The 27,603-nt window shown below is 44.4% G+C and overlaps 1 protein-coding gene and 1 long non-coding RNA gene across 2 annotated transcripts in view; one reads left to right on the top strand and one right to left on the bottom strand.

Moving 5' to 3' along the window:
* Positions 1-9,315: 9,315 nt before the first annotated feature.
* LOC144328999 (uncharacterized) lies at positions 9,316-20,062 on the bottom strand. Its single transcript, XR_013394402.1, has 3 exons — positions 19,932-20,062; positions 11,617-11,676; positions 9,316-9,730 (listed from the first exon to the last, which is right to left on the bottom strand). It is a non-coding gene; the product is annotated as an uncharacterized LOC144328999 (long non-coding RNA).
* Positions 20,062-27,603, top strand: part of TXNRD1 (thioredoxin reductase 1) — a 30,478-nt gene continuing 22,936 nt past the window's right edge. The window contains exons 1-2 of the mRNA XM_028746980.2: positions 20,062-20,194; positions 26,405-26,524. Of these exons, the coding sequence (XP_028602813.2) occupies positions 20,126-20,194; positions 26,405-26,524 (189 nt within the window). The 5' untranslated portion in view covers positions 20,062-20,125. The remainder of the gene's footprint in view (positions 20,195-26,404; positions 26,525-27,603) is intronic.

The raw sequence follows: 27,603 nt of genomic DNA, 5'->3' as shown, positions 1-27,603 counted from the left end.
TCCACTCACATAACTCTAACAAGGGCATCTCACAGATACCATCCTCAGAGGAGGTCCATTCTGCATGATGTTGGAATTGGGCTTTCCAGATGGATGCTGGTTGCTGTAAAAAGGTAAAAGGTAAAGGACCCCTGGATAGTTAAATCCAGTCAAAGGCGAATATGGGGTTGCAGCACTCATCTCGCTTTCAGGCCGAGGGAGCCGGCGTTTGTCTGCAGACAGCTTTCCGGGTCATGTGGACAGCATGACTAAACCAGTGTTTCCCAACCTTGGGCCTCCAGCTGTTTTTGAACTACAATTCCCATCATCCCTGACCACTGGTCTTGCTAGCTAGGGATGATGGGAGTTCTAGTCCAAAAACAGCTGGAGGCCCAAGGTTGGGAAACACTGGACTAAACCATTTATGGGACACCATGACAGAAGCCAGAGCACACAGAAATGATGTTTACCTTCCCGCTGCAGTGGTACCTGTTTATCTACTTGCACTGGTGTACTTTCAAACTGCTAGGTTGGCAGAAGCTGGGACAGAGCGACAAGAGCTCACCCTGTCATGCAGATTTGAACCAGCGACCTTCTGATCGGCACGCCCAAGAGGCTCAGTGGTTTAGACCACTAACCACCATAAAGAAAAAAGAATAACAAAGCTCAATGAAGACCAGATATAATCTAAAAACATCCTGATCTGTTTGCGGGGAGTTTGCACATCTTCTTTTTAGTCATTTGTTCATCCCATTTTTAAAATGTATTTCCTCACCACTTCTCAAACCACAAGAAGTAAGGGTTGTTAGTTTAACGGAATTTGTTGTGCTGGGGTGACAGAGCCTCTTTTAATGCGCTCCGTGCTTCAAAATGAGCAAACCTAAAGTTCTGGTTTGCAGCTGAATCCCTCCCACAAAACACCGAGAGTCTGGAGTAAATTCCCGTTGACGAAATAGTAGCATGAGCCGCTTAGGCCAGCAGGGGTCGCGCCTTCCCTTCCCTAGTCCGGGATTTCATTCATTTGTTTGGCATCCGATTGCCATCGCAACCGGCACGATGGCAGAGAAGGCGCGGTAGCTCCTTCTTGGCAGCGCGAAACTCCCGCAAGGCTGCAGCGGCCCCGCTTCCCTCGGAGGCTCCGTTCCTGCTGCTTGCGCGAAGGGGGAGACGAGAGAGAGACCTCAATCCCCGCCCCGCCAGCTGCGCCCGCTGGGTTCCCGGCGGCGTTTGCGCCCAGCGGCCAGCAGGGGGCGCTGCGAGTTCTGGGGCGGCCAGAGCATCGCCATGGGCAGCTCAGTGAGGAAGGGCAAAGTGGTTCGCCAGGCGCCCGCGGGCACCGCCAGCCGCGACCCCAGGGCAAAAGCCCCGCCCGCCCCAGGTGGGTAAAGCCTAGACTTCTTCTTGCTCTTAGTTCGGAGTGACGGAAGGGATATTCCGGGTTCACTTAGCATCCTTTCCCATTTAGATTTTTTATTGGTTATCATTTTACTAATATTTTATTGGTTAGTGTGGGTGTGTTTTGTTGGCATTCAACTTCATTCAATTTTTTTAACCTGACCTCTTTATTTCTGTTTCAGTAATATTTATTTTTTTGTACATCGTCCACCACTTAAGAGATTTTTTTAAAAGCTGTTAATCAGCTTGTTATTATTATTTTTTTTAAAAAAATTGTCCTAAAGGACTGGGTGTAACATAAAAAGTTATTTTCCTCCTTCCCTGCCCCCTTTTTACCTTCTGCAACAACCCCATGAGGCAAAGTTAGGGAGAGGAAGAGTGAGCCCAAAGAAGTCGCCCATTGAAAGTCTTGGGGCTGATAAATCAAAGCAGTGCTTCACTTAGGTTTGTGGCTTGTTTTGCAGACCACAGGCATTTGCCAAACCGGTGCCTTCCACATGTTTTGGGGGACAAACCCCATCAGCCCCCGTAAGCATGTACTGGCTGGGGCTGAGGGGTGTCGTGAGCCTGGATAGTTCAGTTTGGTTAGAGCAGGGTGCTGATAAGTCTAAGGTTGCAGGTTTGATCATGTTGCGGTCCTGTCTCTTTTTCTGCCTTTACATGTGGTATTTGTTTTGTGACAGGTGCCCATGTTATCCTGCCTGCATAGCTCAGTTGATTACAGTGTGGTGCTGATAACACCAAGATTGCAGGTTCAATCCCTGTATGGGACAGCTGCATATTCCTGCATTGCAAGGGGTTGGACCAGATAATCCTCAGGGTCCCTTCCAACTCTATAATTCTAGGATTTGGAGCGCATGAAGTTGGTAATACTGGTTACGTACTTAATTCGTTCCGGAGGTCCATTCTTAACCTGAAACTGTTCTTAACCTGAAGCATCACTTTAGCTAATGGGGCCTCCTCCTCCTGCTGCGCTGCCGGAGCACGATTTCTGTTCTCATCCTGAAGCAAAGATCTTAATCCGAGGTACTATTTCTGGGTTAGCAGAGTCTGTAACCTGAAGCGTATGAAACCTGAAGCGTATGTAACCCGAGGTACCACTGTAGTGCATTTGTAGTACAATCGTACATAAGTTTACTTAGGAATAAGACCCACTTCCTCCAGAAGGGCACCTGCCTGTTTGTTTGTTTGTTTGTTTGTTTGTTTGGAAAAGCACTTTTTATACTGCTGTGGAGTTTTTACTATTTATTTTAATAGATTTGTTTGCATTTTGTTTTAATTCTGTTATAGTTTAATTACTTTTTAAGTGATTTTCATGTCCAATCGCTATTATCTTTTATATGGTTTTAGCTTTTTGTGTTTGATCTGTGTTGTTTTAATTTGCGTAAGCTGCTTTGAGTTTCAGTCTGGGGAAAAGGCAGGATATAAATAAATATCATAAATCATGATTGCGTTGTTATCACTTCCTAATCCCTACAACCACCCTATGAGGCAGGCCAGTTTTATTAGCTTCATAATGCAGATAGACAGCTGAGGGAAGAGAAGGGGCTGAGTTATACATCTGCAAATAAAACGTTTTAAGTGTGCTGTAAAGTACATTATACAAATGTGACACTAGATGGTAATGGTGAGCTATGGCAAATTCAATATATATTTTTCAAAACGTTTTTTATATGTGTCTAGATTCCACCAGGGACGCGGGTGGCGCTGTGGGTAAAAGCCTCAGCGCCTAGGGCTTGCCGATCGAAAGGTCGGTGGTTTGAATCCCCGCGGCGGGGTGCGCTCCTGTCGCTCGGTCCCAGCGCCTGCCAACCTAGCAGTTTGAAAGCACCCCCAGGTGCAAGTAGATAAATAGGGACCGCTTACTAGCGGGAAGGTAAACGGCGTTCCGTGTGCGGCTCTGGCTCGCCAGATGCAGCTTGTCACGCTGGCCACGTGACCCGGAAGTGTCTCCGGACAGCGCTGGCCCCCGGCCTATAGAGTGAGATGAGCGCACAACCCAAGAGTCTGTCAAGACTGGCCCGTACGGGCAGGGGTACCTTTACCTTTACCTTTAGATTCCACCAGGGTTTTGTGAACTAAAGGCAGAGATGAGTGTTGACCTCAGCCTCTCTAAATGCCATTAATATTTCTCAGTGGCATGATAGGCTGGAATTCAAGAGGTGCAGTTCTCCAGTATTCAATCACCATAACCCAAAAAGCTTTACTTGCAAACTTCCAGTAGCATGCAACACAGGAAACTTGGCAGTGAAAACAAAAAAAAGTGTGTTGATTTGCATTTATTACATGTAGGTGAAATACGTGGTTTGATAGTGTGGGGCTGGTTGAGAGGCAGTGACTGTCTCAATCTCACCAAGTGACCTTCAAGGTGGAAGAGGTATGGAGATGGAACATTTCTCAGTGGTAGAGCAACCAGGTTCAGTTGCTGTCATCTCCGGTTAAAAGGATCAGCCTAGCAGGAGGTGGGCATCCATTGCCAGTCAAATTAGACAATGTTGGGCTAGATTCCAGTCACCCTCTTCCATCCAAACCTGAACTCTTATGATATGGCTGCATTTGCATGTAATGCTAAGTTTATAGGCCTGTACTAGGGTTAGTAGAACTGAAGTTCAGGAGTGGGGAACCTGTGGCCTTCCAGGTGTTGTTGGACTACAGTTCCCCTCACCTCTCACCACTGGCCATGCGGGTGGAATTTGGAGTCCAACAACATCTGGGGGGGGGGAAGCTTCCCCATCCCAGACTTAGTTGGTGTATTCCAGCTGCCGACTGCAACTATGAAAACATTCACCGCTTTGCAATCCAAGGTTCCTAGGTTTGCTCCATTTGCAAAGTTTGCAGTGCCATGGAAATCAAGGCAATAGGTGCTACGGGTCTTTTGAGTCCTATTCTTTATGGAGAATTAAATTCTGCAAAGCAAGAACAGTCCACAGACCAAAGCAGAGTGGTTTCAGGATTGCAGCTATAACCTTCAAAGTGCCTTGCAAGTGCTAATTAACCCACCCCTCCATTCTATAAATAGGTAGGAAATGCTTTGATGGGGTAGCACAAGAATCCAGAAGTCTGTGAAAGTAAATGTGGAAATATTAAGAGCAGCAATGTACATCAAAAGGACCTCTTCACTATCTTTTGACTTTATTTTCTCTCTCTCTCTTGTGCTTTCCATTGTAAGCTATTTTTGGGGGACATGCATAATATTTATATACTCTGTTTAGTATGCAAATTCCCTAGGCGGGTTACATAAAAGATAGTTATGATCATGAACGAGAGAAAAAGAAAAATCGATATCACATTACAAACAAGAATATGAAGAAATCCACCAATTAAAAACAGGGAAACTGTCAATAAAACATTCAGTAAAAACTCAATGAAAGAACAAAACACGGAGATGAGATGAAGGTTGCAAACCACTGGAAGACTGGCCAGATAGATGGATCTTCAGGAGGCTTTTACAACTTGCCACTGCTTCTGCCTCTCAAACAGCACATGGGAGTGAGTTCCAGATGTCGGTGCCACAACCAAGAAGGCCATGTTGGCTGGGGCTGATGGGAATTGTAGTTCAACACACCTGGAGAACACCATGGTGGTGGAAACTGCTTAAAGCATTACACTGTGTTGTCACAAACCCAATCTTCTGGTTTGGGGTTAAAAGCCTGTGGGGGGAAATTCATCTTTAGTTCGATTTGCATCAGGAATATTTACCATAAAACAACAGGATTGCCACACAGCATTACAACAGAGCAGGAACTGAGAACCTCTGACCCTGTGGATACTATTGGACTACAATTCCTATCATCCCCAGCCAGCATAGCCAATGGTCAAGCATGATGGGAGTTCTAGTCCAGAACTACCTGGACAGCCGCAGGTTCACTAGCCCTGCAATAGAGGCAAATCTGCAATTAGTGGTTTGTGGGCTGTGAGGCTTCATGAGACATGACATGACAGTTTAATAAACAAATGGGCAGGGATGTGGGCCGGAAAATTTCCCAGGTTGTTAATTTCTTTGGGGGGTGTGAATCTGTTTCATAAGTTCATTAGTAGCAATGAGCAGATGCCAACTGCAAACAGAGGATTAGGCAAGCTTTACAATTTCAAAGCGCTTAACTTTGTTTACTAAATATGAGTAAAACAAGACATGCGGAATTAGATCACTCTCCAATGCATCAGTCAATGTTCTAATGTAAGTGAAAAAAATGCTATGCAAATTATGCTAATCTTAGGACCCCCCCCCCCCCCCCCCCGGAAAATTGTCCAGAAAACCCACAACACTTCAGGTGGGGAAAGGATAAACAGTATATAAAATACTGGGGATGGAAGGAACCTGGACATGGTCTAAGAAGATCAGCTGTTTTCATGAGGCTATACAGAGGCATCTATTGTACATAGGACCTCACTCTCTGGGCTGACTTCACTTCTCTTCCACCTACCTACTGGATGTGTGGGACAATAACTGGATAAATACCTATCCATTCGGATAGTTGGTGTAGGCTTCTTCTGCTTCTAGAGAGTCTGTTGTTGTTAAAACACTGGCAGAAGCTGAACTGAATGCTCAATCCCTGCTGGGGGAGCACATTATATTACCCTGAATATAATCACACTTGGTCTCTTTTGAGTATAGCTACATACATTTATTGCCGGAAATCTGCACTTGATAGAAGACCCAAGTTTTGTCCAGCTATGAGGACAGACCCGCACAATGCACAAGAACCTCCAACACACATTTAAAGCACATGGCCACCTGCCCGAAAAGAGTGCTGGGGATTGTAGCTCTTTAAGGGGGAAACTACAGTTCCCAGATTCTTTGGGGGAAGTTGCCCTGAAAGGTGGAGATGCTAAACACCAACAGTCAGCTCCTGAATTTCCCTTTTAGTGCTAGAGCAGGACTGTAGCTTTAGTACTAAAGCTCACCTAGATATAGCTTAGATGTGCAAGATGCTATCTACCCACACATTCCTAACATCTTAGCCTCCCTAAGGGAGGAGTGCGACCTGTGATGCTCATCTAGATTACAGGGTATGGCAAGCAGAAAGCAGGAAAGGCCAGGGGGCAACCCACCAAAGCTGCCTATAGGAAAACAACAGAGCTGACTCAAAACAGGCAGGCTACCATACAGATGTGGAGCAGGTGGAAAAATCCGGCTGCAGATCTGGCCAGGAGGATAATAGGCACATGGTTGTGGCATGGAAGACCCGTCAGTCCAATAGGTTGTTCTGTGCCATAGAAGAGGGATTCCCTCCAACCTTCCAGAAGGTGCTGGACTCCAGTTCCCAGCAAGCATGGCCAGTTTATTTACATGACTATCCCTCTTTTCCTCCAGAAAGTTGAAGATGGCATGCATGGCCCTCCCTCACCCCATTTTATCCTCACAGAAACCCTGTGAGTTAGGCTAGTCTGAGAGACAGTGACTGGCCCAAGGTCACCGGGTGGGCAGGGATTTGAACCCTGACTTCTCACCACCGCACCATATTGGCATTGACCATGGTCAGTGGTCAGGGGGGGTGAGCAACATCCAGTAACATTTGGAAGGCTGCAGATTCCCCAGTCCCTGCCCTAGAACTTTGCCACTGGTCCTTTCCACCTGACGTCCAGTTTCCGCTCATATTAGCCGGAAGCTGCTCTTTATAAGTGATAAGTAAGAGCTGATGTATTAGCGAAGGCAGCTGGAAAGGTTGCATTAAATATTCTTTTGTTCTAATTCAAAACATTGCAATATGGATGCTGTCAAGAAACCTGTTGCACTGAGAACATTCAGCCTTCCCAAGGGGAGAGAATACCCCAAAATCACACACATTATCTCTATATGTATGTGTATATATGTGTATGTATGTATGTATCTGTCTCTCTCTCTCTCTCTCTGTGTGTATGTCTATATATATATATGGAGCAGGGCTTAAGACAGTAGCAGGGTCTCTGTGTTAGCTCAGTTAAGAGCACAGTGATCTCAACATGCCTCTACAGCTCATATTGAACACTGACCAAAGACTACTTGAAATCTAGGTGCGGCCTTGCATCTTATGCTTGGGGTGATTGCGTTGAAGGCCAGACCCATAGGTTAATCCATGTTCAGAACCCTTGGGGCATAAAAAAATATGTCAAGCAGCTGTAGGAGACCATGAAATTGATCAGCGCCGCAAAGCTGGGAAAGGGAAGAGATGTCAATCTCTTACCCAACCAACCTTGTGCCCTCCAGATGTTTTAGACCACAACTGCCACGGGTTTCCTGTGTGGTGTTGTGTAGGTAAGCTATAAGAACCATCTAATCCGGTTTGCAAGTGTAGAGCTCAGATCTCTTAGCTCATAATCTGAAAGGTACATTTTGCTGCTGTGAACGCCATGCAATTTCCCTGTGGGTACGATGGCCGAAATCAATAGGAACACAGGAAGCTGCCTTATCCTGGTCTTATCTAGCTCAGTATTGCCTCTGCACTGACTCTTCAGGATTCAGGCAGGATTTTCTCCTAGCCCTACCTGGAGAGACTGAGGATTGAATATGGAACCTTCTAGATGCAAAGCAGATGTTCCACCATTAAGAGATGGCCCTTTCCCCCAGCTTGAGCTGCCCATGTGAGTAGCCCAGTTCTATAAGCTACAAGGTAAGGTTAATGTGCGAAAGAGAATTAAACTGGATCTCATCCATGCAACTGTTGGGCAGCTATTCTTTTTAACTGCTCTTGGCCACAGGCAGCAAAACAGATGATGTGAAAATTGCCTGCTTCAGAAGCAATGCTTGGTTCTTCCGTTATATTGACAGTAGTCTTGCACTCATTGCACAGAGTGAAGCTGAAAGAGTCAAGTAGTTCTGGGGCATGTGCAGAATGCCGGCTGAACTACGATTCTTAGTAACAACAACAAAAAGTGGCAATATGTGCGAGCCAGCGTGGTGTAGTGGTTAAGAGCGGTAGTCTCGTAATCTGGTGAACCAGGTTTGCTTCCCTGTTCCTCCACATGCAGTTGCTGGCTGGGTGACCTTGGGCTAGTCAAACTTCTCTGAAGTCTCTCAGCCTCACTCACCTCACTGAGTGTTTGTTGTGGGGGAGGAAGGAAAAGGAGATGGTTAGCTGATTCAAGACTCCTTAAAGGGAGTGAAAGGCAGGATACCAAATCCAAACTCCTCCTCCTCCTCCTCCTCTTCTTCTTCTTCTTCTTCTTCTTCTTCTTCTTCTTCTTCTTTGTCATTGCTGTGCTCTATAATTTGCAAACCACCTTTGGAACTTAATTTATCTTGAAAGGCAGTTTTAAAATCCATTAAGTAAATAAATGTGGTATGTTCACTATGGACAGTTACTTTTACTGAACAAAACCTAGCTGTAATTTGTCAGCGCTGGCAACGAGGAAGAGGTCTCCTTTATGTTACTGAGTGCTTAGACCCACATGCCTCCTAGGAAAAACATGTGCTGCACGCACCTACTTTAATTTTATTATTTTTAATGGTGCAGCCCTGTTTGATGGCAAAGTAACTCTTAAACTTTGACCTCCTTTTATATAGCAGAGGGTAGCCAAACGCTTTTGAAGGCTCGTGACTTCTTGCTGTGTACACCTAGAGGGCAGGAATGGAAAATGTCGGCTAAGCAGCTGGTTGCGCTTGAAAATAAGTTTTGGGTCATTATTTTAATGGTGACAACAACATGACAGATTTGGACTGATGACACTTAATGGCATAAAAATGTGTACAACTATGAAGGAAATGGAAGTGATGACTGACACTTGTCCTGATGCCCCATCCACTAGGTGTTGGGGAAGGTCAAATGTGCGCTGGTATTTAGATGCTGTCTTATGATGACAAAAGACAAGGGAATGAGAATATTGAAAAGAAGGGGGCAGAATGCAGCTGTAGAGGTTGTCTTAAACAAGTGTTGGCATAAACTTCAGAAGGTGTTGAAATTCTAGACAGATTCTCTTTTTTAATTTATTTTTTATTTATTTAATATAATTTTTATTTTTTCAACATATCATTTTCAACAGTAATTAAACATACTTTCATTTCTTACACCATTTTTTTGACTTCCATCAATCGCATCTGAAAATTTTCCAATCTATTCACTTAGTATACATTTCTTACTTCCACTATTACATTTAACTCTCAAAACTAATATTACTATTCTTTCTCTACTTTGCAATACTTCATATATTTCTCCTAACAAAACTTCTTGTAGTCCTACTAGCGTAATTTGTTGATTACAGTTGCTCTTCAAATAGTTCATTTATTTCTTCCAATCCTATGTGAATCTCTGGTCCCGCAGGTTTCGAATCCTTCCTGTCATTTTATCTAATTCTGCGTTGTCCATTAATTTTGTCTGCCATTCTTCTTTTGTTGGAATTTCTTCCTGCTTCCATTTCTGGGCTAACAAAACTCTTGCCGCTGTTGTTGCATATAAAAACAATTTAACATTCTTGCCTATTAATATCTTCACCTATAATACCACGTAAAAATGCTTCGGGGTTTTTTTTTAATGTATATTTCAACATCTTTTTCATCTCATTATATATCATTTCCCAGAAGTTTTTTACTTTCTTACATTCCCACCACATATGATAAAATGTTCCTTCTTTTTCTTTACATTTCCAAATTCTAGACAGATTCTCATGATGAAATTGATACATGGATTCATCTGATACTCATTGCACCTGGTGAAACAGCCCTCTGATTGTCCGACTGTGACCCCAACTGCCATTGACCATATCTTGGAATGTCACTTTGGGCTGTGTACACATTGCCCACTTCCTGTGACTCCAGCATACTCCTGCCACTGGTGCCTGAAGCCAAGTACACATGACATTAGCCACAACCCACATATAGCCTGTAGTTTCTTGAGAAACACTGCCATTTCCTCAAACCCAGCTTCTGTCCAGTTTATAAGCTGTGGTTGAGTTGCGGTGTGTCTGCATTTGAGACATCTATTGTGCATGCACAGATGACAGCGCATGTGTGGACGACAGATGCAGTGACTTGGAGTTTCAGGAAGCAGGGAAGAGTTACTAACATGGGGAAATGAATCTGGTAATACATCGGGTGAAGACATCTCTGCGCCCTCTCTAGAGTGTAAAGCAGCATGCAAATGTGACTTTTAATAGACAGCAGGGGAAACCACTTTGCTGTGTTTTAAGGTACTAATGTGTACATAGCCTGAGTCACAGGAACTGGTTGTAGGGACAGGTTCAAATGCAATTCAACAATTCTATTATTCCAGAAAGATATGGTTCTCTGTAGTGGATTTTCTGCATCAGCAGGGTGTTGGACCAAATGGCTTTTGAGGTCCTGCCAATGCTTTGATTCTGTTCTCAGCTAATGAATAAGAGTGGAGCTTACAAGCTTTGACTTTTGTTCTGTTCACATGGCACAAAAATGATGCCCTTTTTAAAGAACAGATCAAAGTCCACTGAGTTCAACATTCTGTGAAAGAAATTCCCATAAGCAGTGGAGGATCTGAAGAAACGTAACAATAGTCTGCTTAACGCGCAAGTAGGATTTGAACTGCAACCAGCAGTAAAACAATTTAGATACAGTATTAAGTTAGGATGAAGAGGGAAGTTAGGTATAATATGCAGCAAGATAAGGGGAAACAAGGAAACCACAGAGGGGTGGAGAGGAAGTTTACATTTCTTTAAAATATTGGGGGAAACCGAATATGTAATTAACTTTTGAAAATCAAAATAAAATTGCAAAAAAGAGAGCAAAAATTCAGGCAGCAGATATTAGGAAAGGCTCTTCCCTCCTGTTGTTTCATACTGCAACTCCTATCAACCGTGCTGCTGGGGCTGATGGGAGTTGTAGTCCAAAACATTTGGAGGGCACCAGGTTGGGGAAGACTGGGGTAGATAATACTGTGCTAGATGGACAAAGGGACACAGGAAGAACCAGACCATTGGTCCATCCAGCTCAGTACTGTCTACACAGACTGGCAGCAGTTCTCTAGGGTTTCAGGCAGGGGACATTCCCAGTCTTACTTGGAAATATCAGGGATTGAACCTGGGCCTTCTGCATACAGAGCAGAAGCTCTACCACTGAGCTGTGGCCCTTCCCCAAATAGCCTGACCTGCTAGGAGGCGGCTGTTCTGCTGCTAGGCTTGGGTAATTTGCAAGTGTCTTGTGGTTAAAACCCAATTTATTTAGTTGGACAAAAACATCTCTATTAACTTTAATTGAAGCTGAGCAACTGCATCCCTGGACACATGATGGAAACTAGACTGTAATCATGTACAAGGCAAAAGAAGCAGAGATTAGTGAGGCTGTACAAAAGAGCTCACCTGACTATGATTAATGGTGCCTTCGGACATCCAAGTCATATGGTGGGGTTTGCGGTCACCCTAAGGGAAACATGACACCTTCTTAAACCTGATATCATTTTGTCACCAACACACACTACAATGTCCGTTCTTGTCCTTCTCTGGCAGGCATAGTCTGTGAGGAAGCCCCATGTCTCACACACAAAAGAATGGTAGGGGAAGTCAAGTCATACGAGCCAGGATTAGGCACAAATAATCCATCTACGTCCAAAAAGTTTCCAGGGGTCAGCAACAGAGGGGAGCCAGTCCAGGCAAGTTTAAATCGCAGTGTCTCATTTTAGGTCAGGAAGTACAGGCTCTATTGTTATTTATTTATTTTCAACAGTTTATATACCGTTTAATTGTAATACCCTCTGAGTAGCGTACAGGAGGAACTGAGTGCAATGAAACTGAAAGTGAGTTAAAACGATAAAAACAGAATTCAGTTAAAATGTCTGCTGGCGTAAGAAAAAGTCTTCTGCAGATGCTGGATGTTCCATATGGAGGGGGCCTGTCTGGCCTCTGCTGGAAGGGTTTTGTATAAAATGGGGCCCACAAAACCAGGCTTGGCACCCAGTGTGGCAGAACCTGTCGCACTGCCCTAAATCTGCCTCTGGTGGAATTACGGTAGCTGTCATAGCTAGTAGCCACTGATGGCATTCTCCTCCATGGATTTGTCTAATCCTCTTTCAAAGCCATCCAAGTTAGTGACCTTCATTGCCACCTGTGTGGGAGTTCCATTATGTTTTTCTGTCCTGAGAATATGCTTATATCTATATTATTGAAATAGTTACTATTTGTAAACAATTGCAACTCCAATTTATTTCGTTTTTTAAGTAATTGATTTTCATCCATCTAGTTTGAGCATAAATAATGTTCATGGTCGCCCTTATCTAATCTTCTTGTAATATTTCTATATGAAGACTGGAAGTTAACCACCCACACACTCAGAGATGAAAACGATGTTACGATCTTCAGCAGTAAAACTTGCAGCTTCTGTAAGAAGGCAATGCGTTTGCTTTCATGCAAAGTAATGCAGAATTCGGTTGGCGAAGAGTATGGATGCTAAATTAAAGTTACTGAAGAATTACAGAAGCTGATGCTACTGGCTATTTTATTCATTAACACAAAACTGAAGATACAAAATCTGTATCTCATTTATCTTACATAGTTTTCCAGTTCTCATCATATGCACCTATTATTTTTAAATCAAGGGGAAATTAAGCTAATCACAAATGTATTATGTCTAAATTGTGCTGTTTGTCAATTAATCAACCTCTAATTAGCATATAATTAACAATAACATTGTTCAGGGAAGCGGTCTGTGATGAGCCAGGAAACCAGGAGCCAGGAGTTGCGCTAGGGGACCAGAGTAGAGGAACAAAGCCAGGAGTCAAAACCAAAGAGGAAAGTCAGGGCTAAAGGACGAATTTGAAGACAGAAACAAGGGGGAAATAAAAGTTAGGGCCTCAGGACAGATGAGGAGGCAGGAGCAAGCAGCAAGACAAAACACAGGACTGGAGAACAATCAAGGTTGCAGGAGCACCTCAAACTCATATACTCCCTCCTTCCTTTGGAACGCCTAGTGTTCATTTAACTACAAACCTTGGTTTCCTATCTTGTCTAAGTGGTCAAACTATGGTTTGCACTTGCCTGCAAACTGTAATTCAGGAAACGGGCGTGTGCATGCCCAAGATTACCATAAACAGCTCTCCAAGAGCTGTGCATAGTCAGCTTCCGCTTTTTATGAAGAGAACTGACCATGGAGCGGAAAGGTAATTTTGGACTGAATATAATGAGGGCACTTCCAGGCTGGTCTTTCTTCTCTAGAAATATGATGTGTGTCTTCTCCTGAAGGCACACTCAAGCACACTACCTCTGCTCTTCATTATAGCTGCTATTGGCATTGTCACTGACAGCACCATATGTTCTCTCTCTCTCTCTCTGTGTGTGTCCTGTGAGGAGGAAGAGCTTTCACTTTTAAGCTAACTAGAGTGCCATGTGATGGCCAAACTTGGGGAACTGTGATTGTTGAGAACAAGCCAGGATTATTGAGAACAAGCTAGGATTGTTGAGAACAAGCCAGGATCTCAAACCATGGTTTGATTATAATTTTGTTCCCATTAACCATGGTGTATGTAAACCACAGTTCGCTGAGTTCTGTTGGCAATGGGGAACTGTGTTTAGATGAAAAGCGAGAACAGATGCTTTCAATCTCCCCATGAGTACAAAATATGAGGAGTGTGCAAGGCAGGAAGTTGAGGCTTTTTGTGGCAACTTTCTCAAAGTGGGAAAGTATAATTTTCTGGACTGAACCTATTTATGCACCTCTTCTGCATCTCACTATCTTCAAATACTAACCATTCTCTGCCTCTCCTGAATATCTAGGTCAAATAGCTGAATCGAGTCAAGCTCTTTTCACTTTCCTAACTTCTAACGATTCTTTAAGTCAAAAGACAAACTTCTGTGAACTGTTGGGCACTTCAGTCTTGTATGAGAAAGGTGTAAGAAACACTGGGGCACAGAGCATAAAAGGGAGGTAGATTCCACAAAAAGACAGCAAGAACAGGAATTTATCAGCATAATGAAAACAGCTACAGTGAAAACAGGAAGGTTTGGTCATGCACTGCAGAGGGAATGAATGTAGATGCATGCATATAACATTATTAGAGACTAGCTATGATAATTATAGGGTACTTTCTCTTTGCTTTGTCATGCTGTAGCTGAGACTTTGGACAGTGCAAAAGGTGTGGCAGCTTAAAAGCGCCACGCAAAACTCTTGCATTCTCCTATCTACATCTGGTTGTAGGACAGCCAGGGAACCTTTAAAATTATTTTACTATTAATGTAAAATCAAATAGGGAAGTATTTAATAGTAAAATATTAAAGAGACATAGGAAACCACAGCCCTTTAGGGCAGTTCTAAAATCACTTTTCTTAAAGTGCCCCTTCCACTGTAAAATATCTGAACATGCTCCCATGTTAGAAACTGATGAGAATCAGATTTTCCTTCCACTGCTTGCTATATTGTGTAGTGGTGAAAACGCGATTGAATTGCAACCTGCACATTTTGTTGTCTTTCCTCCTTGTCTAGTACCGTACTTCCTGGTTCCTGTGTGTTTTAATTCCACTCCCCCCCCCAAAAAAAACCACACACACCTGATAATTAATTTAATATTTCAAAACGGGTAACTGCAGCTTAATTTTTGCATTTCCTGGTTTATCTAATGCACACATTGGCACTGCTGAAAACAAGCACCGTTTGGCTTAATATACCCTCCACCTTAGCTAGGAGCCAAGCTGGCAGCAGTTTCTCCATTTAGGGAATGAGCAACCAAGGAGGCATCTCAGGGCAGAGCAAGGCTGGGGAACCTGTGACCCTCCGGATGTTGCTAGACAACCACTCCCAGCATCCTTGACTGTTGGCCATGCTGGCTGGGGCTGATGGGAGTCTGGAGGACCGCAGGTTCACCCACCCCTGGTTTAGGGCTTTGCCTGTTTGGGAAATAATAGTCACACCAGTGTTGCAATAATTATTGTCCTGGATTCTGAGCCCTAGGCTGAATGCTGTCCAGGGAGACAGGGCAGAAGCTTCTCTCTAGCCCATCCACTGTCTCAGGAGAGAAGCAGGTGAGGAAGTGGGCAAGTTTTCTCATGCAAAGAAGATCTGGAGTTTCTCAGGGCTAAGGCAGACAGCCTGATCTCAAATCTTAATCTCCAGAATTCCAGGTTAAGGGCGGGAACATAAGCATGAATGAAACACCTAGACAATTACTGGGTGATTTGTAGCATTACTGCATTATTTAGTACAGCATCCTGTCCTTGCCCAGAGGCAATTTTTTACTTGCCGTTGGCAAGAAGGCAAGGAATAATTTGTAGGACTGCAAAGTTTAATCATTTGATTCATCACTCCACTGAACAGACATCCCAGACTAATCGGGCAACAGGGTGGCTGCTGTGTTGTATGGTTCTTTTAAATGTTACATTATTTTCAATATGTGCATCTAAAAACTGCAGTTGGCAGGCACATTGCAGAAGTGCAAAACAGAATGCCCTTTCCAAGATAGTTCCTGCTGATGTATCAATACACCTAAGGACAAAGTGTGCTTTTCCTTCAAGGCTGTTGTAGTAGTCATATGCAAACTGCTGCTGCTAACCAGTTCATCAATTAAAACTCATGGGACTAATCAATTTAAGGTTAATCAACTTTAACTGTCCTAGTTGATTAATCACAACAGCTGTGATGTTCTGGGAAACAGCCCAAAGCTCTGGTAAAACCCACTGCAAAGATTCAGAGGAAAATCGGAGATGAAAAGTCTGCCTTGCAGGGTTTAGCACGGGAATTGGCACAGTTTCAATGTGTTTGGCCCGTGCACTCACTGCCAGGCACCTAATACAGCCCCTGAAAAATGGAAGTGCTCTGTCTCTATCAACAGTGAATGTATCTTGACAAGAGACTTGAATGTCCAACTATTGCAAAAAAATCAATTTGTAGAACAATCACTACGATAGATCAGTTTAAAACACCAAACCATAATTATTTTCTAAGCTAACCCCCTATGGAGCAATTTTGCTAATTGTCAGCCAAATTATGCCTCCCCCAACATTCACCTGATACCTTAATTTTCATTTACAAGTCCGGTTGCTCTTGTTTATTTCTTTGCGATCTCCAAAGAATCCAGATCTTCATCTTATATCAGCATATTTAGGGGTGATGGGTAGATTACGAAAGACTGCATTTTCATACTTAAGTAGTAGCTGCTTTTCTCTCACGGCATTTTAATAAGTTACACAACCAGTTGTCCGAAGCTCACAAGATACTTGTTTCCCTCCCTCTTTGTCTGTCTTTTCCTCCTGTCTTATGACAATCAGTCAGGGAGCCTAACCGCTCATTCCTAGGCATGTCTACAAGAAGTAATTCCCACAGTGACTTTTAGGCTGTGTATGCAATGTACCTTTAAAGCACATTCAAAGCACATAATTTCCCTCAAGTAATTCTGAGCACTGTAGTTTACCCACCGACACTGCCCCTGTCCTCATTTGGGATATCATCTGAAGGCACATACAAACAGCTATGTTTATTCAAGGGTTGCTAGCTTCAGCTGTAGACAGGATGGCTCTTTCAGACATGCTGAATGTACCCGGGGATGCGGTGAGTGGCGAGGCGGGCGGAACGGACGACAACAGGGTTAGCAAGCACAAGTGGCCACGATTCAATCCCACTCTCTGTGCACATTCAGAGTCATTATTGGCATCTGTCTGTCTCAAGAGACAATGGAGTGTGCCTCCAGGGGCGAAGTCAAACTGCTATGTTAGTGGTTTGAGTGACCATCTAGGGGTGCAAGCCTGGGCAGTGTGTCTGGAGATCCTGGGCTGCCCAGATGAAAAGACCTTCCCCTTGGCCTCGTTGGTGTGGTACAAAGGAAAGCAGAGCAATACGTTGGCCATCTTGGCTGCAAGAGTTGCCAGGAGGAGGCATACAAAGCGCTGCTATCCAATGGTCTTAGGGACCCCACTCCAGATTTGTGTAGGGTTTACACCTTAGCCTTTTCTCCTCCCAAAGATGTTCTGCAAGGCAGCAGAGGTTTAGGATTAGAGTTTTCCATCTCCTAGATGGACTCCCTATTCCAGGTTGGCAAACCCCATCTGCCCCTCACTTCTCTCTACAGCATGTGCAGAAACCACCGGCTTGACCATTGGACCCACTATTGGTCTTGTCCACTCAATCTGCCAGAGCCTGTCTTCACATGCAGGGGAAGCCCCTAACTCACCAAGGGTTTGGGACCCCACTGGCTACTCTCTAGCCAGCCAGTAAAAGCTGTTCCCGGGGTTTGGCTGCTGTTACATGTTGACAACTTCTGAGAGTCACAGGTGAGAGCCGAGTACAGGGTGGGGACCAAAGGTGGACAAACTACCCCAGAAGGAGCACACCAAAGGTATGACCCCTCCCCTCACACCCCATACACCTCATTCAGAGTCCTCATACTCTGTTTCAGTTTCAGTTGCAGGTAAAAGGTAAGGTAAAGGACCCCTGGATGGTTAAGTCCAGTCAAAGGTAGCTGTGGGGTGTGGCGCTCATCTCGCTTTTCAGAGAGCTTCCCAGAAGTGAAATGTGGCCTTCAAGATGAAAAAGATTCTTCATCCCAGCTTTCGATCTCTGCCATGCTATTGAACAAGTGTGTTTTTGCTTTGTCATGCTGCCACTGGCTGCTAGCCCAGAACAAAAAGGGAGTGGCTGTTAAAAATATCCACACAACGTCTTTGGTCTTGCCTGTGTCTATGTGTGTCCTGTGATTTCTGGGAGGTAGCAGAAAATGAAGTGTTCCTTTAAAAGCTTCTTTAAGACAATGTTATTGAAGGCATTAAACTTGTTTATGTAAGGCCTTAACTGGTTGATCTGCCTGAAGTGTGGCACCTTTGTTCTGATCACAGTTACTTGAAAACAAGTCCCTTTTATCTCTGTGAAATGTGATCCAAAGTATACGTAACTTGGATTTATATGACGCCTGAGGCCTCATATACGGTAAGTGATCCAATAATAAGCGTGGGAAGGGAAAAACAGCAGTGTTACTTTACCCCTTGTTCTTTATGGGAATTATTCACCAGGGACTAGAGGAGATACATACAATAGTATCTGAATTCTAGCACAAGTACTAATCAAAAAGGTGCTGGTATGTGGTGTTCCTGATGGATCCATTCCACGATCCTAGCTAGTATTCCAAAATACCCCTAGTACAGCTTTCATACTTGTGCTTTTAAAGACAGAAGAGACTTTGGAGAAATAAAGAATACACATTTGCTTTGGCTTGTACAGTTTGTGTCCTGAGATGTAAATGAGCAGAAATCTGATTCAAAAAATGGTAGCATTCAGGAACCAGTGGGAGAATATTTCAGCCTGACCCAAGGGAGTCTTCAACAAAATACTTTCAGAGTCTCCAGTGTGAGATTGCGGAACTGTATTTTATCAGAATGTTTTATTCTATTTGCTTAGGATGCAATCCAGACCAAGGTCCACGAAAGGTGCTAAATTAGTAATTATTGCTAATTACTCCTGCTGTGATTAGCCGCTGTTCTTATCTTGTGTATATTTGAGCTTTGTACACACAATGTCAGAGACTGCACATTTCAGGTTCAATCTTTCCCTCTAAACTCAGGCATGCAGAATGATAAAGTCACTCTGTCTGATTGCCAGCTGAAGCTCACATATTTGTTGAAGTGGGCTTTCAGTCAATGAAAATGCATACTACAATAAATCTGTTAAAGGTTCCAGCAGACTCCTTTTATGTAAACTGTTTGGTAACTTTCAGCCTTTTTAAACACCATCCCCAATGCTAATGCCTGTCGAAGCACTTAAATCAGCAGATGCCATCCTTTTGGAGCCAGTGGGCACATATGGAATTTTGAAAACCATATAATGGTAGAGTTGGAAGGGATCTTGAGAATCATCTAGTCCAACCCCCTGAAATGCAGGAATATGCAGCTGTCCCATAACGGGATCGAACCTGCAATCTTGGTGTTATCAGCACCACGCTGTAATCAATTGAGCTATCTAGGCAGGATAACATGGGCACCAGTCACAAAACGAATACCACATCTAAAGGCAGAGAAAGAGACAGGACCACAACATGCTACAGGCACCCTCTCCCATCAATGGAGGGAAAGGCACCTATATCAGGCACTGCTTTATTCGCTGACAGAGATAAGTCCTTTGCATCTGCCCCTTGCTCAGAATGGAAGGGAACGTGGATGTCTGATCCTTGCATTCAATAATATGTGAACATCTTTAAGGAAGTGTCTGCAGTGTAGGAGAGTTTGAGCCAGGGCGAACAGGAACTGAGCAGAAAGAGCAAGCAGTCTCGCTGAACTCACTAGAATAATAGAATCTTAAGAGTTGGAAGGGACCCCCCAGGGTCATCTAGCCCAACCCCCCTGAAATGCACGAATCTCAGCTAAAGCATCCATGACAGATGGCCATCCAACCTCTGCTTAAAACCCCCCCAAGGAAGGAGAATCCACCACCTCTCGCGGAAGTCTGTTCCACTGCGGCACAGCTGTCAGAAAGCACACGCCCCCCCCCCCGCCCCAGTGTTTAGTCGGAATCTCATTTCTTGCAACTTGAAGCCATTGGGTCTTGCAGCCGAGGAGCCACGTGTTACTACTAACCCCCCCCCCCCTCCCCAAAAAAAGAAACATTGCGAATTCGGTCCGGTTCGATCCGTGGCACGTAATGAGGAGGAAGGAGGAAGAAGCCGGGGGGGGGCGGGCGGAGAGTCACAGAAACAGCAAGTCATGCTTACTTTGCCTTTGACTCAGCGCAGAGCTTCAAGGAACTTGGCGAGACGCGGCGCTGGGGAGGCGGGAGGCCACGCCCCCCCAATCCCCGGGCTCCAAGCGTCATAAAAGGCGTTCCTCGCGCACGCGGCGTGCTTCTCCTTTCTTCCCCTTTGCAGAAGATGCGCCGCTGCTGAGAGTCGCGGTCGTGGAAGTCGCCATGGAGCCGTCGGTGCCGGTCGTCTTCGTCCGACAGAACCAGATCGGAGGCCAAGAGAAGACTGGGAAGGTAGGAAACGGCTGGAAACAAAACAAAGAGCTCTCACCAGCGTCCTTAAACGCCTGTTTGAAGGAGTGCTCTAACCCTCCCCTACCCAGGAGTTAAAGGCCCATTGAAATCCGTGGGGCTTGTTCGTGAGTAAACTTGCATGGGATCGTGCACTGAACTTGGCGGGCGGGAAGCTTGCTTCTGAGCAAACGTGCATGGGATTGCGCTGTAAGTCTTGGTTTCCCTCCCCCACAAAGCCTCAAGCACCGTTTGCTTCCTTCAGTGAATGCGTGTCGTCTTCCTGTGTTTTGGTCTTAGGTTTTCTCGCGGGCACTTCGAAGCATATGGGGCGGGAAAGGGGGGAAGAGTTGAATCTTCCGATAACACTTATTTTAAAAAAGCAGCGTGGCTTTGAAAGGGAGGCGTCATGAAAGAATAGTGCATTGGAATGCCGCCGCCCCCGTGCTGTAGTTTAAATTTAATATCCCTTTAAGTCCAGGCATAGGCAAACTCGGCCCTCCAGATGTTTTGGGACTACGACTCCCATCATCCCTGACCACCCTAGTCTTGTTAGCTAGGGATGATGGGATTTGTAGTCCCAAAACATCTGGAGGGCCGAGTTTGTCTATGCCTGCTCTAGTCTGTGTAGTGTAGCAGTTAGAGTAGGGATTAGGACCTGGGCAGCCATGAAGCTCATTGGGTGACCTGCTGGGGCCAGGCATTGCCTAACTTATTTCCCAGGGTTGTTTTGAGGATAAAACGGGGAGGGAGGAACCATGCACTTTAAATCACTTTAAACTCCTTGGAGGAAAGGTGGGATATAAATTGCAGGAAATGGCCGAAGTACAGAGATCTGGCCAGGGAGTAGATAGATCTGTGCAGTAGTGAGCACAGTTGGCAGTAAGTTCATCCCTGACTTGTGCACTGTTGCCTTGAGGTCAAGGGTAGGAGCATTTTCATCCAAGTCTTTAGGCCTGTTCAGGGTGAACACTTGAAGGCTTAGAGTGGAGAAGGGGTGTGCAGGTAAGCCGGGCCCTCAGAGTTCCTGTTAACAAGAGACAATTTCTAGAAAATAATGGTTTGACTTTATTGCATATGCGTACACAAAGGAATATGGCTACCGGCCACCAGCAACACATTGCAGACTGTGGACAAACATCTTTGTTTCTTTTTTTAGGGTGATTATGACTACAATTGTGTTACATCTCATGTATTAATATGTTCCTCTAGGGGTGGGTGGGAGGGAAGTTAATCTGTTCCTGTTCTGTATAATATCGGCAAATGACAAATAACCAGGTGTTTGTTTGTTTTTAAGTTTCTGTTAAGGCCAGTTTTGCTTCAGCACAAAGATCTGAAGGGGAATTCTGAGGCCACTCAGGCAACTGTGCTAGGCTTCTTCCTGCGATTGGAAGTATTTGCATTCCATGAGATTACAGATCGCTGAATGATAATTACCATATTTCCTATGCTTTGAACCCACGCTTTCCCCAAAGAAATTGAAGCACCATTTTGGTTTCACAATAACCTTGTGGGGTGCATCAGGCTGAGAGATGGTGATGCTCATTGAGCTTCATAGCTGATTAGAAATCAACCTAGATTTCTGCATATGTTGCTGGTCTATAACTGATGCGAATTTGAGTCCTAAATTACACTGAGGGCCTCAGGCTTCTCACCCCTGTGACTTGCTTCTGTGCTGAAAGCTGTGAGTTCAAAAGTCGTAGGTTAAAAGCATTCAGAAAGAAGCGTCATATTCCATTTGTGCCCAAAGAGTCAGCAATGTCAGTTTATTAATGGTATCAGTGTTCAGAATTTCCAAGCAACAAGTGCTTCAGGCGCCTTGCAAGTAACAGGAGAGCACACACAATTTATTTTGCAATAAACGTGTTTTAAAGTCACTTGAAAATTATGCATGGCAGCCCATATAAAAAGCAGCCCTTTTCACAGCAGTTTTCTCATAGGTATTTTGAAAATAGAGGTTTTGTGTTGTGTCCCGAAACAAACAAACAAAAACACAAACAAGTTTGGTCTGGAGCAAATGTGTACCTCAGAGTAGGAGCTACAACAGAAAAGGCCCTGCCATATCCTCCCACATACTTCCCTTCTGACTTGAAAAGTGTGATGATCAAAGCACGAGGGCAAACATTGTGATCTCGTCCCATTTCCTGTTCCTGGTGTTTGCAGTGCTATAGTGCAGTGTTCACTTAGGAGTACAGGAAGTGATCTGGGGAAAGGGTTTCCTTTGGGACCTTCCCGCATTCTTCACTGGAAATCATATGTGAGGACTTAACAGTTCATGCTGGTCCTGTGATAAGCTGGGAGGTGATCAGAAATAGGACTTGTTTAATCTGTGGTGTCCCAGGTACTGGGATTCCTTCCCCAAAAGAAGCAGGTTTGTGGTTGGTTTTTAGATGCCAGTGCCAGGCAATTAGACGCCAGACAAACTCTTAATCTCCCTGTCTTTTTAACTATCCATACCCTTTTCTCCCTCTTGTGTAGCTCATTCTGCTGTTTCCTTTCAGTGCTTCCCGTATTTCCATTTGTCTTATTATATTTGTATTGTTGCTTCTATCTAAGTATATGAAGAACCTTTCTGTTTCCTTGGTGTTTTCTGACAGTTAATATCAACAGCCAGAAAATACCAAGGGAACACAAATGTCCTTTATATGGAATTGTGGAGGGTTTCCTTCCCATTCTGGTTGCTGTAGTTGCTGAAATGATGTGTGCTACTCCAGGCTGGTGTTTTTGTGTTGCAGGTATAATTGTGACATGTCACGGGCACAAAAATAGTGCATTAGTGGTGGACTTACACTGAGCTGCCCATACATCATTTTTTTTAAGATGCTTCCCAAAACCTCAGTGCCTAGGACTTGCCGATCGCATGGTCGGCAGTTCGAATCCCCGTGGCGGGGTGCGCTCCCGTCGTTCGGTCCCAGCGCCTGCCAACCTAGCAGTTCGAAAGCACCCCTGGGTGCAAGTAGATAAATAGGGACCGATTACCAGCGGGAAGGTAAACGGTGTTCCGTGTGCTGCGCTGGCTCGCCAGATGCAGCTTTGTCACGCTGGCCACGTGACCCGGAAGTGTCTGCGGACAGCGCTGGCTCCCGGCCTATAGAATGAGATGAGCGCACAACCCTAGAGTCTGGCAAGACTTGCCCGTACGGGCAGGGGACCTTTACCTAGAGGCAGTGATGGCCACCAACTTGGATGGCTTCTGAAGAGGACTAGACAAAGGCTATCAGTGACTACAATCCACAATGGATATACTTTGCCTTCATGGTCTGAGGCAGTATGTTTCTGAATACCAGGTGCTGGGCATCGCAGGTGGGCAGAGTGCTTTCAGGCTTCCCACAAGCATCTGGTTGGCCACAGTGAGAACAGGACGCTGGACTAAGATGGGCTACTGGCCTGATCCTGCTGGCTCTTCTTATGTTCTCATGCATTGCCATCTGGGAGGGCGAAAGTGGGACAAAACTGGGAGATTTGTGGCATAAAAAGTTGCAGTATTTCAGTAGGAGGCTTCGGGAAATGAAGTTTTGTGTCAGGGACTGGTTGGATGCAGAGGAATGATGGAAGGAACCAGCTGGGGAATCGCCAAGGGAAGAAGGCTTGGAGCCCAGGGACTGGTGGGACCTTAATTGAGTGGTCAGAGGGAGAAAGCCTGGGAAGAGGTGGTGTTGCAAGCTGAAGAGGCAGCAGGGCTTAGTGAGCTGGGAGAGTCTGTGGCAGAGAGAAGTCCAGAATAAGAGGCCGGAGCTGAAGCAGGCAAGTGGGATTTTCCTGGAGGAAGAACACTGAGAATGATTAGGCCTGTGGAAATTGTCTTCTTGCTAATGAAGAGTTAACTCCATCTTTGAGCTGTGTGATTACTGACCAGTAGGCCCATTTATAAGCCTCTAAGTTGATCATGTCTAATTACTTCAAAATTACTCTACTCTGAGTTGTACTGGCATTGAGTACAACCTATCTCTCCCCCTGCCTCCCAAAATAAAACCTTTTGCAGGTGGGAACAGTATTGAGAACACAAATCTCATGGCTGCCCAATTTAAAGGATATCTGGAGGGGATCTCTGGACATTTTTAACAGCTGCTAATTTCATGCTTTTATGCATTTTATGAAGCACTTTTAGATGCATACATAATAAATGGAAAACTCTGTGTGTGTGTGTGTGTGTGTGTGTGTGTGTGTGTGTGTGTGTGTATTTCTAATTAATAAATAAATACCCTGTTAAGAAGAGTGGAATAAATAAATAAATCATAATGCTCTCATTTCCAAAAGTCATGGCCCTCTGGAACTGCTCTAATTTGACTTATATCTGCTGTTGAGATCCTCTTGTACTACCAAGGTCAATGGTAGCGGAAACATTTTATCCAGAGGCGGGAGAGTTCTGCTCCTGGTGAAGTTTAGGCCTTGTGAATTTTTGATGCAATGACTTTAACCGGAGTGGAGAGATATAGGGAATGTGTTTTGCCAACCCCAGCTGTCAAAATGCATTTGTGAAATTTAGATAATCATTACCGGAGGATAATGGCTGCTAATCATAGTTTACCGGTCCAATTCTTCTGGGCCGTGGCACGGTATGATTTGATTTTTATCTGCATTTCTGGAGCATATACCAAAACTGGTGTAGAGGAAATGCATGCATACAAAAGGGTAGGCTTTTGATTGGTTCTTCTAGGGTGTACTTATGCAAATCATTATTTGCAGCTGAACAGAGCTGTGCCTTTTCAGTTGACCAGTGGGGCTGCACCTCACATAATGATGGCTGCTTCTGCAACAAGCAGCTTGGCGCCTTGCCAAACCCTGCCCATCCTTTCCAGGAAAGCTGATCGGGCTTTTTTATGTGCATGCCAAAGAGATGGGTTCAGGGTTGCAGTAGGTACACTTGTCTCTGTGCCTTGTGTCTACAGCTATCAACCTGTGAGTGAAAGAGAGTTTCAGGCAAATATGATCCCCATGCCAGTGAACAGGCAATTCAGGTTTGTTAATTATTTGGCGGCATGGATATTTACGAGAAGCATAGCATTGGCTATAGAGACAGTGGGGCAGCAAAACTGCTATTTAAACAGGGTGACTTTAACATTTTACAGGTTCTCTTTATAGTTTTGCAGGAGGAAGTTCTAAAATGAAATTAAGGCTTAACTAGATGTGAGTTGCAGTCTTTCCCTCTGACTTTATTTACTTATTTACTTGAGCAAAAGTAGTCGAGGGAGGTTATAAAAGGGGGTGGGGAGATGGGGCAGATTCAATCCTTTCCTCTACTTCTGCCCCACCATGGGGGGAAGATTGATGTAAAGTTGTTATTGCACTTCTCATCACACTGTGGGTGCTCCTAACTTTAGAAAGGAAAGATCTTAATATCTAAATATCTTTACCTTGTAGTAAACTGGGATTTCCTCCGGGATATTTTCAGTTTCTAGCAGGATTCCAGGCAAAAGGTGGACACCCCTTTTCCAGGATGTTTCTATTCACTTGACTGTGGACTCTCACTATTCATTTCATAGATTTCTAGGATTAGAGCAGGATAGAAGATAATCAAACCAGCCAGCTGCCCTACGGTCAAATCATCTATTGCTCAGCAACACCAGCCCCAAGGAACACACATAGCAAATTGTGGAAAGCAGAGAGTAGGAACAAGCTATTAAATTTTACAAAAGGCGATGGCAGTTGTACCTAGTCATCCACAATACAGGCAACAAATTTCCTGCAGGAGAATTTTGATTCCAAATTTGATAATTCAGACAATGGGTGCCTCTTTTCTTGCAATCTCTGTAGTTGCTAGTACATGATGGGGGAGGAGTTGGGGGGCAAGGTAGTCAGTGATGTTTAAAGCGCCACTCCTGGATATAGTCATGGTTTTAACATCTGTAGCTTGGACGATTCGTTGTTACTTTTGTAGGCCTCGTAATCACTACAGCAGTGTTATCAGCAAGGACAAACAGCTGCAGTGGCTTAAGGGAAGAGATTGGGTTTATATAACTAACAATCACTATTGAGGTTTTTTCTCTTTCCAAAGTGGTCCACACCTGGTGTAGATAACACTGAGCTAGATGGTTCAATGGTCTGTTTTGGTATAAGGCAGCTTCCATTGTGTTGCTAAACACTACCAGTGCACCTTATTCTCCCCATATGATTTTCCCGCTTGCCATAATCATTTTTTCCTGTCATTTGATTCATAGTACCAAGCTATCCTGGGCTCATTTTAATGGACACATTTATTTTTCTCTTGTTTAGGCACACCATGAAAGAACGCTGAAAAAGCTTCTGGATGTGAATGGACAAGCACTGGTACCTTCTTATGACTACGACCTGATAGTTATTGGAGGGGGTTCAGGTGGACTTGCAGCTTCCAAGGTATGATAAGTAGAAGTGTGGTCATGAAAGCAATCTAGCCAACCAGGGCTTGGTCCTACTCCAAGAGTGGATCCACTCTGAGCTGTAGGAGTGAGAATCCGGTGTCTGAAAAAGATTTTGCAATCCATTCTGTCCATATGCAAAACGGCCTTGTGCAGATACAATTCTCTCTGCAGACTCTAACATTAGTATTGCAAAAGGATTGATGACAAATCCAGCTCCTTCCTCCTCCAGGGGCTTCTTGGATTTGCAAGGCAAATTCTAGCCTAGGAACATCACTGATCTGTTTTAGATCCACCTTCTAGAATGGACCTGGAACCCCCTTTTTCTGGAAACATTTCTACTCTTGACTAAAGACCAGGTTTTCCATCTGGAGTCCAGTCTATCCCATTGCTCTTGATAATTGGGCAGAGACTGTATCCCAGAATGGTGTAGCAGTCAGTCCCTCTTCCCAGGGAATTCTGGGAATTGTACCTCTGTGAGGGGAATAGGGCTCTCCTAACAACTCTTGGCACCCATGACAAACTACAATTTCCAGAAGTCTTTGGAGGAAGCCATGACTGTTTAAAGTGGTATGATACGGCTTTAAATGTATAGTGCATTTGGGGCCTCTATCTCCTTTCTCTTTTCTCTGCGTCCTTTGATGATCATCTCCAGGAATAATTAGACGGTGTTTATGCATCTTGGTGCTCCAAGAAGATGCTCCTGCCATTCTAGAGCTCTGATATACCTGGTGTGGTCAATGGCTTAAAAAACAGGCTGGTGATTAATTACACTGAAGTGTGAGTGCCTTATTTCAATTGTTGGGCTTTGCTCCTTTTGCAGACAAATGATGGCTCTGCAGTTGGGAGCACAAGTATGTAATGTACTGATGAGTAGTGCCTGCCATCTAAAATATACCATGCTTAATCACCAGCTTGAGCACTAGAGTTCTTGATGCAAGCCTAATGAATTTGGGAAAAGGAGAAGGCAACAGCGGACAAGTTCCTACTGTGAGTTGAATGATAAAGCTGTAGCACTAGAGAGGGAATTATAGGAATGTGAGAATCTGCCTCATATTGACCATCTAGCTTTACATT

Source organism: Podarcis muralis, chromosome 10, assembly GCF_964188315.1.
Source record: "Podarcis muralis chromosome 10, rPodMur119.hap1.1, whole genome shotgun sequence".
Taxonomy (NCBI): Eukaryota; Metazoa; Chordata; class Lepidosauria; order Squamata; family Lacertidae; genus Podarcis; species Podarcis muralis.
Note: the sequence above shows the minus strand (reverse complement) of the source record. Positions and strands in the feature narration are given on the sequence as shown.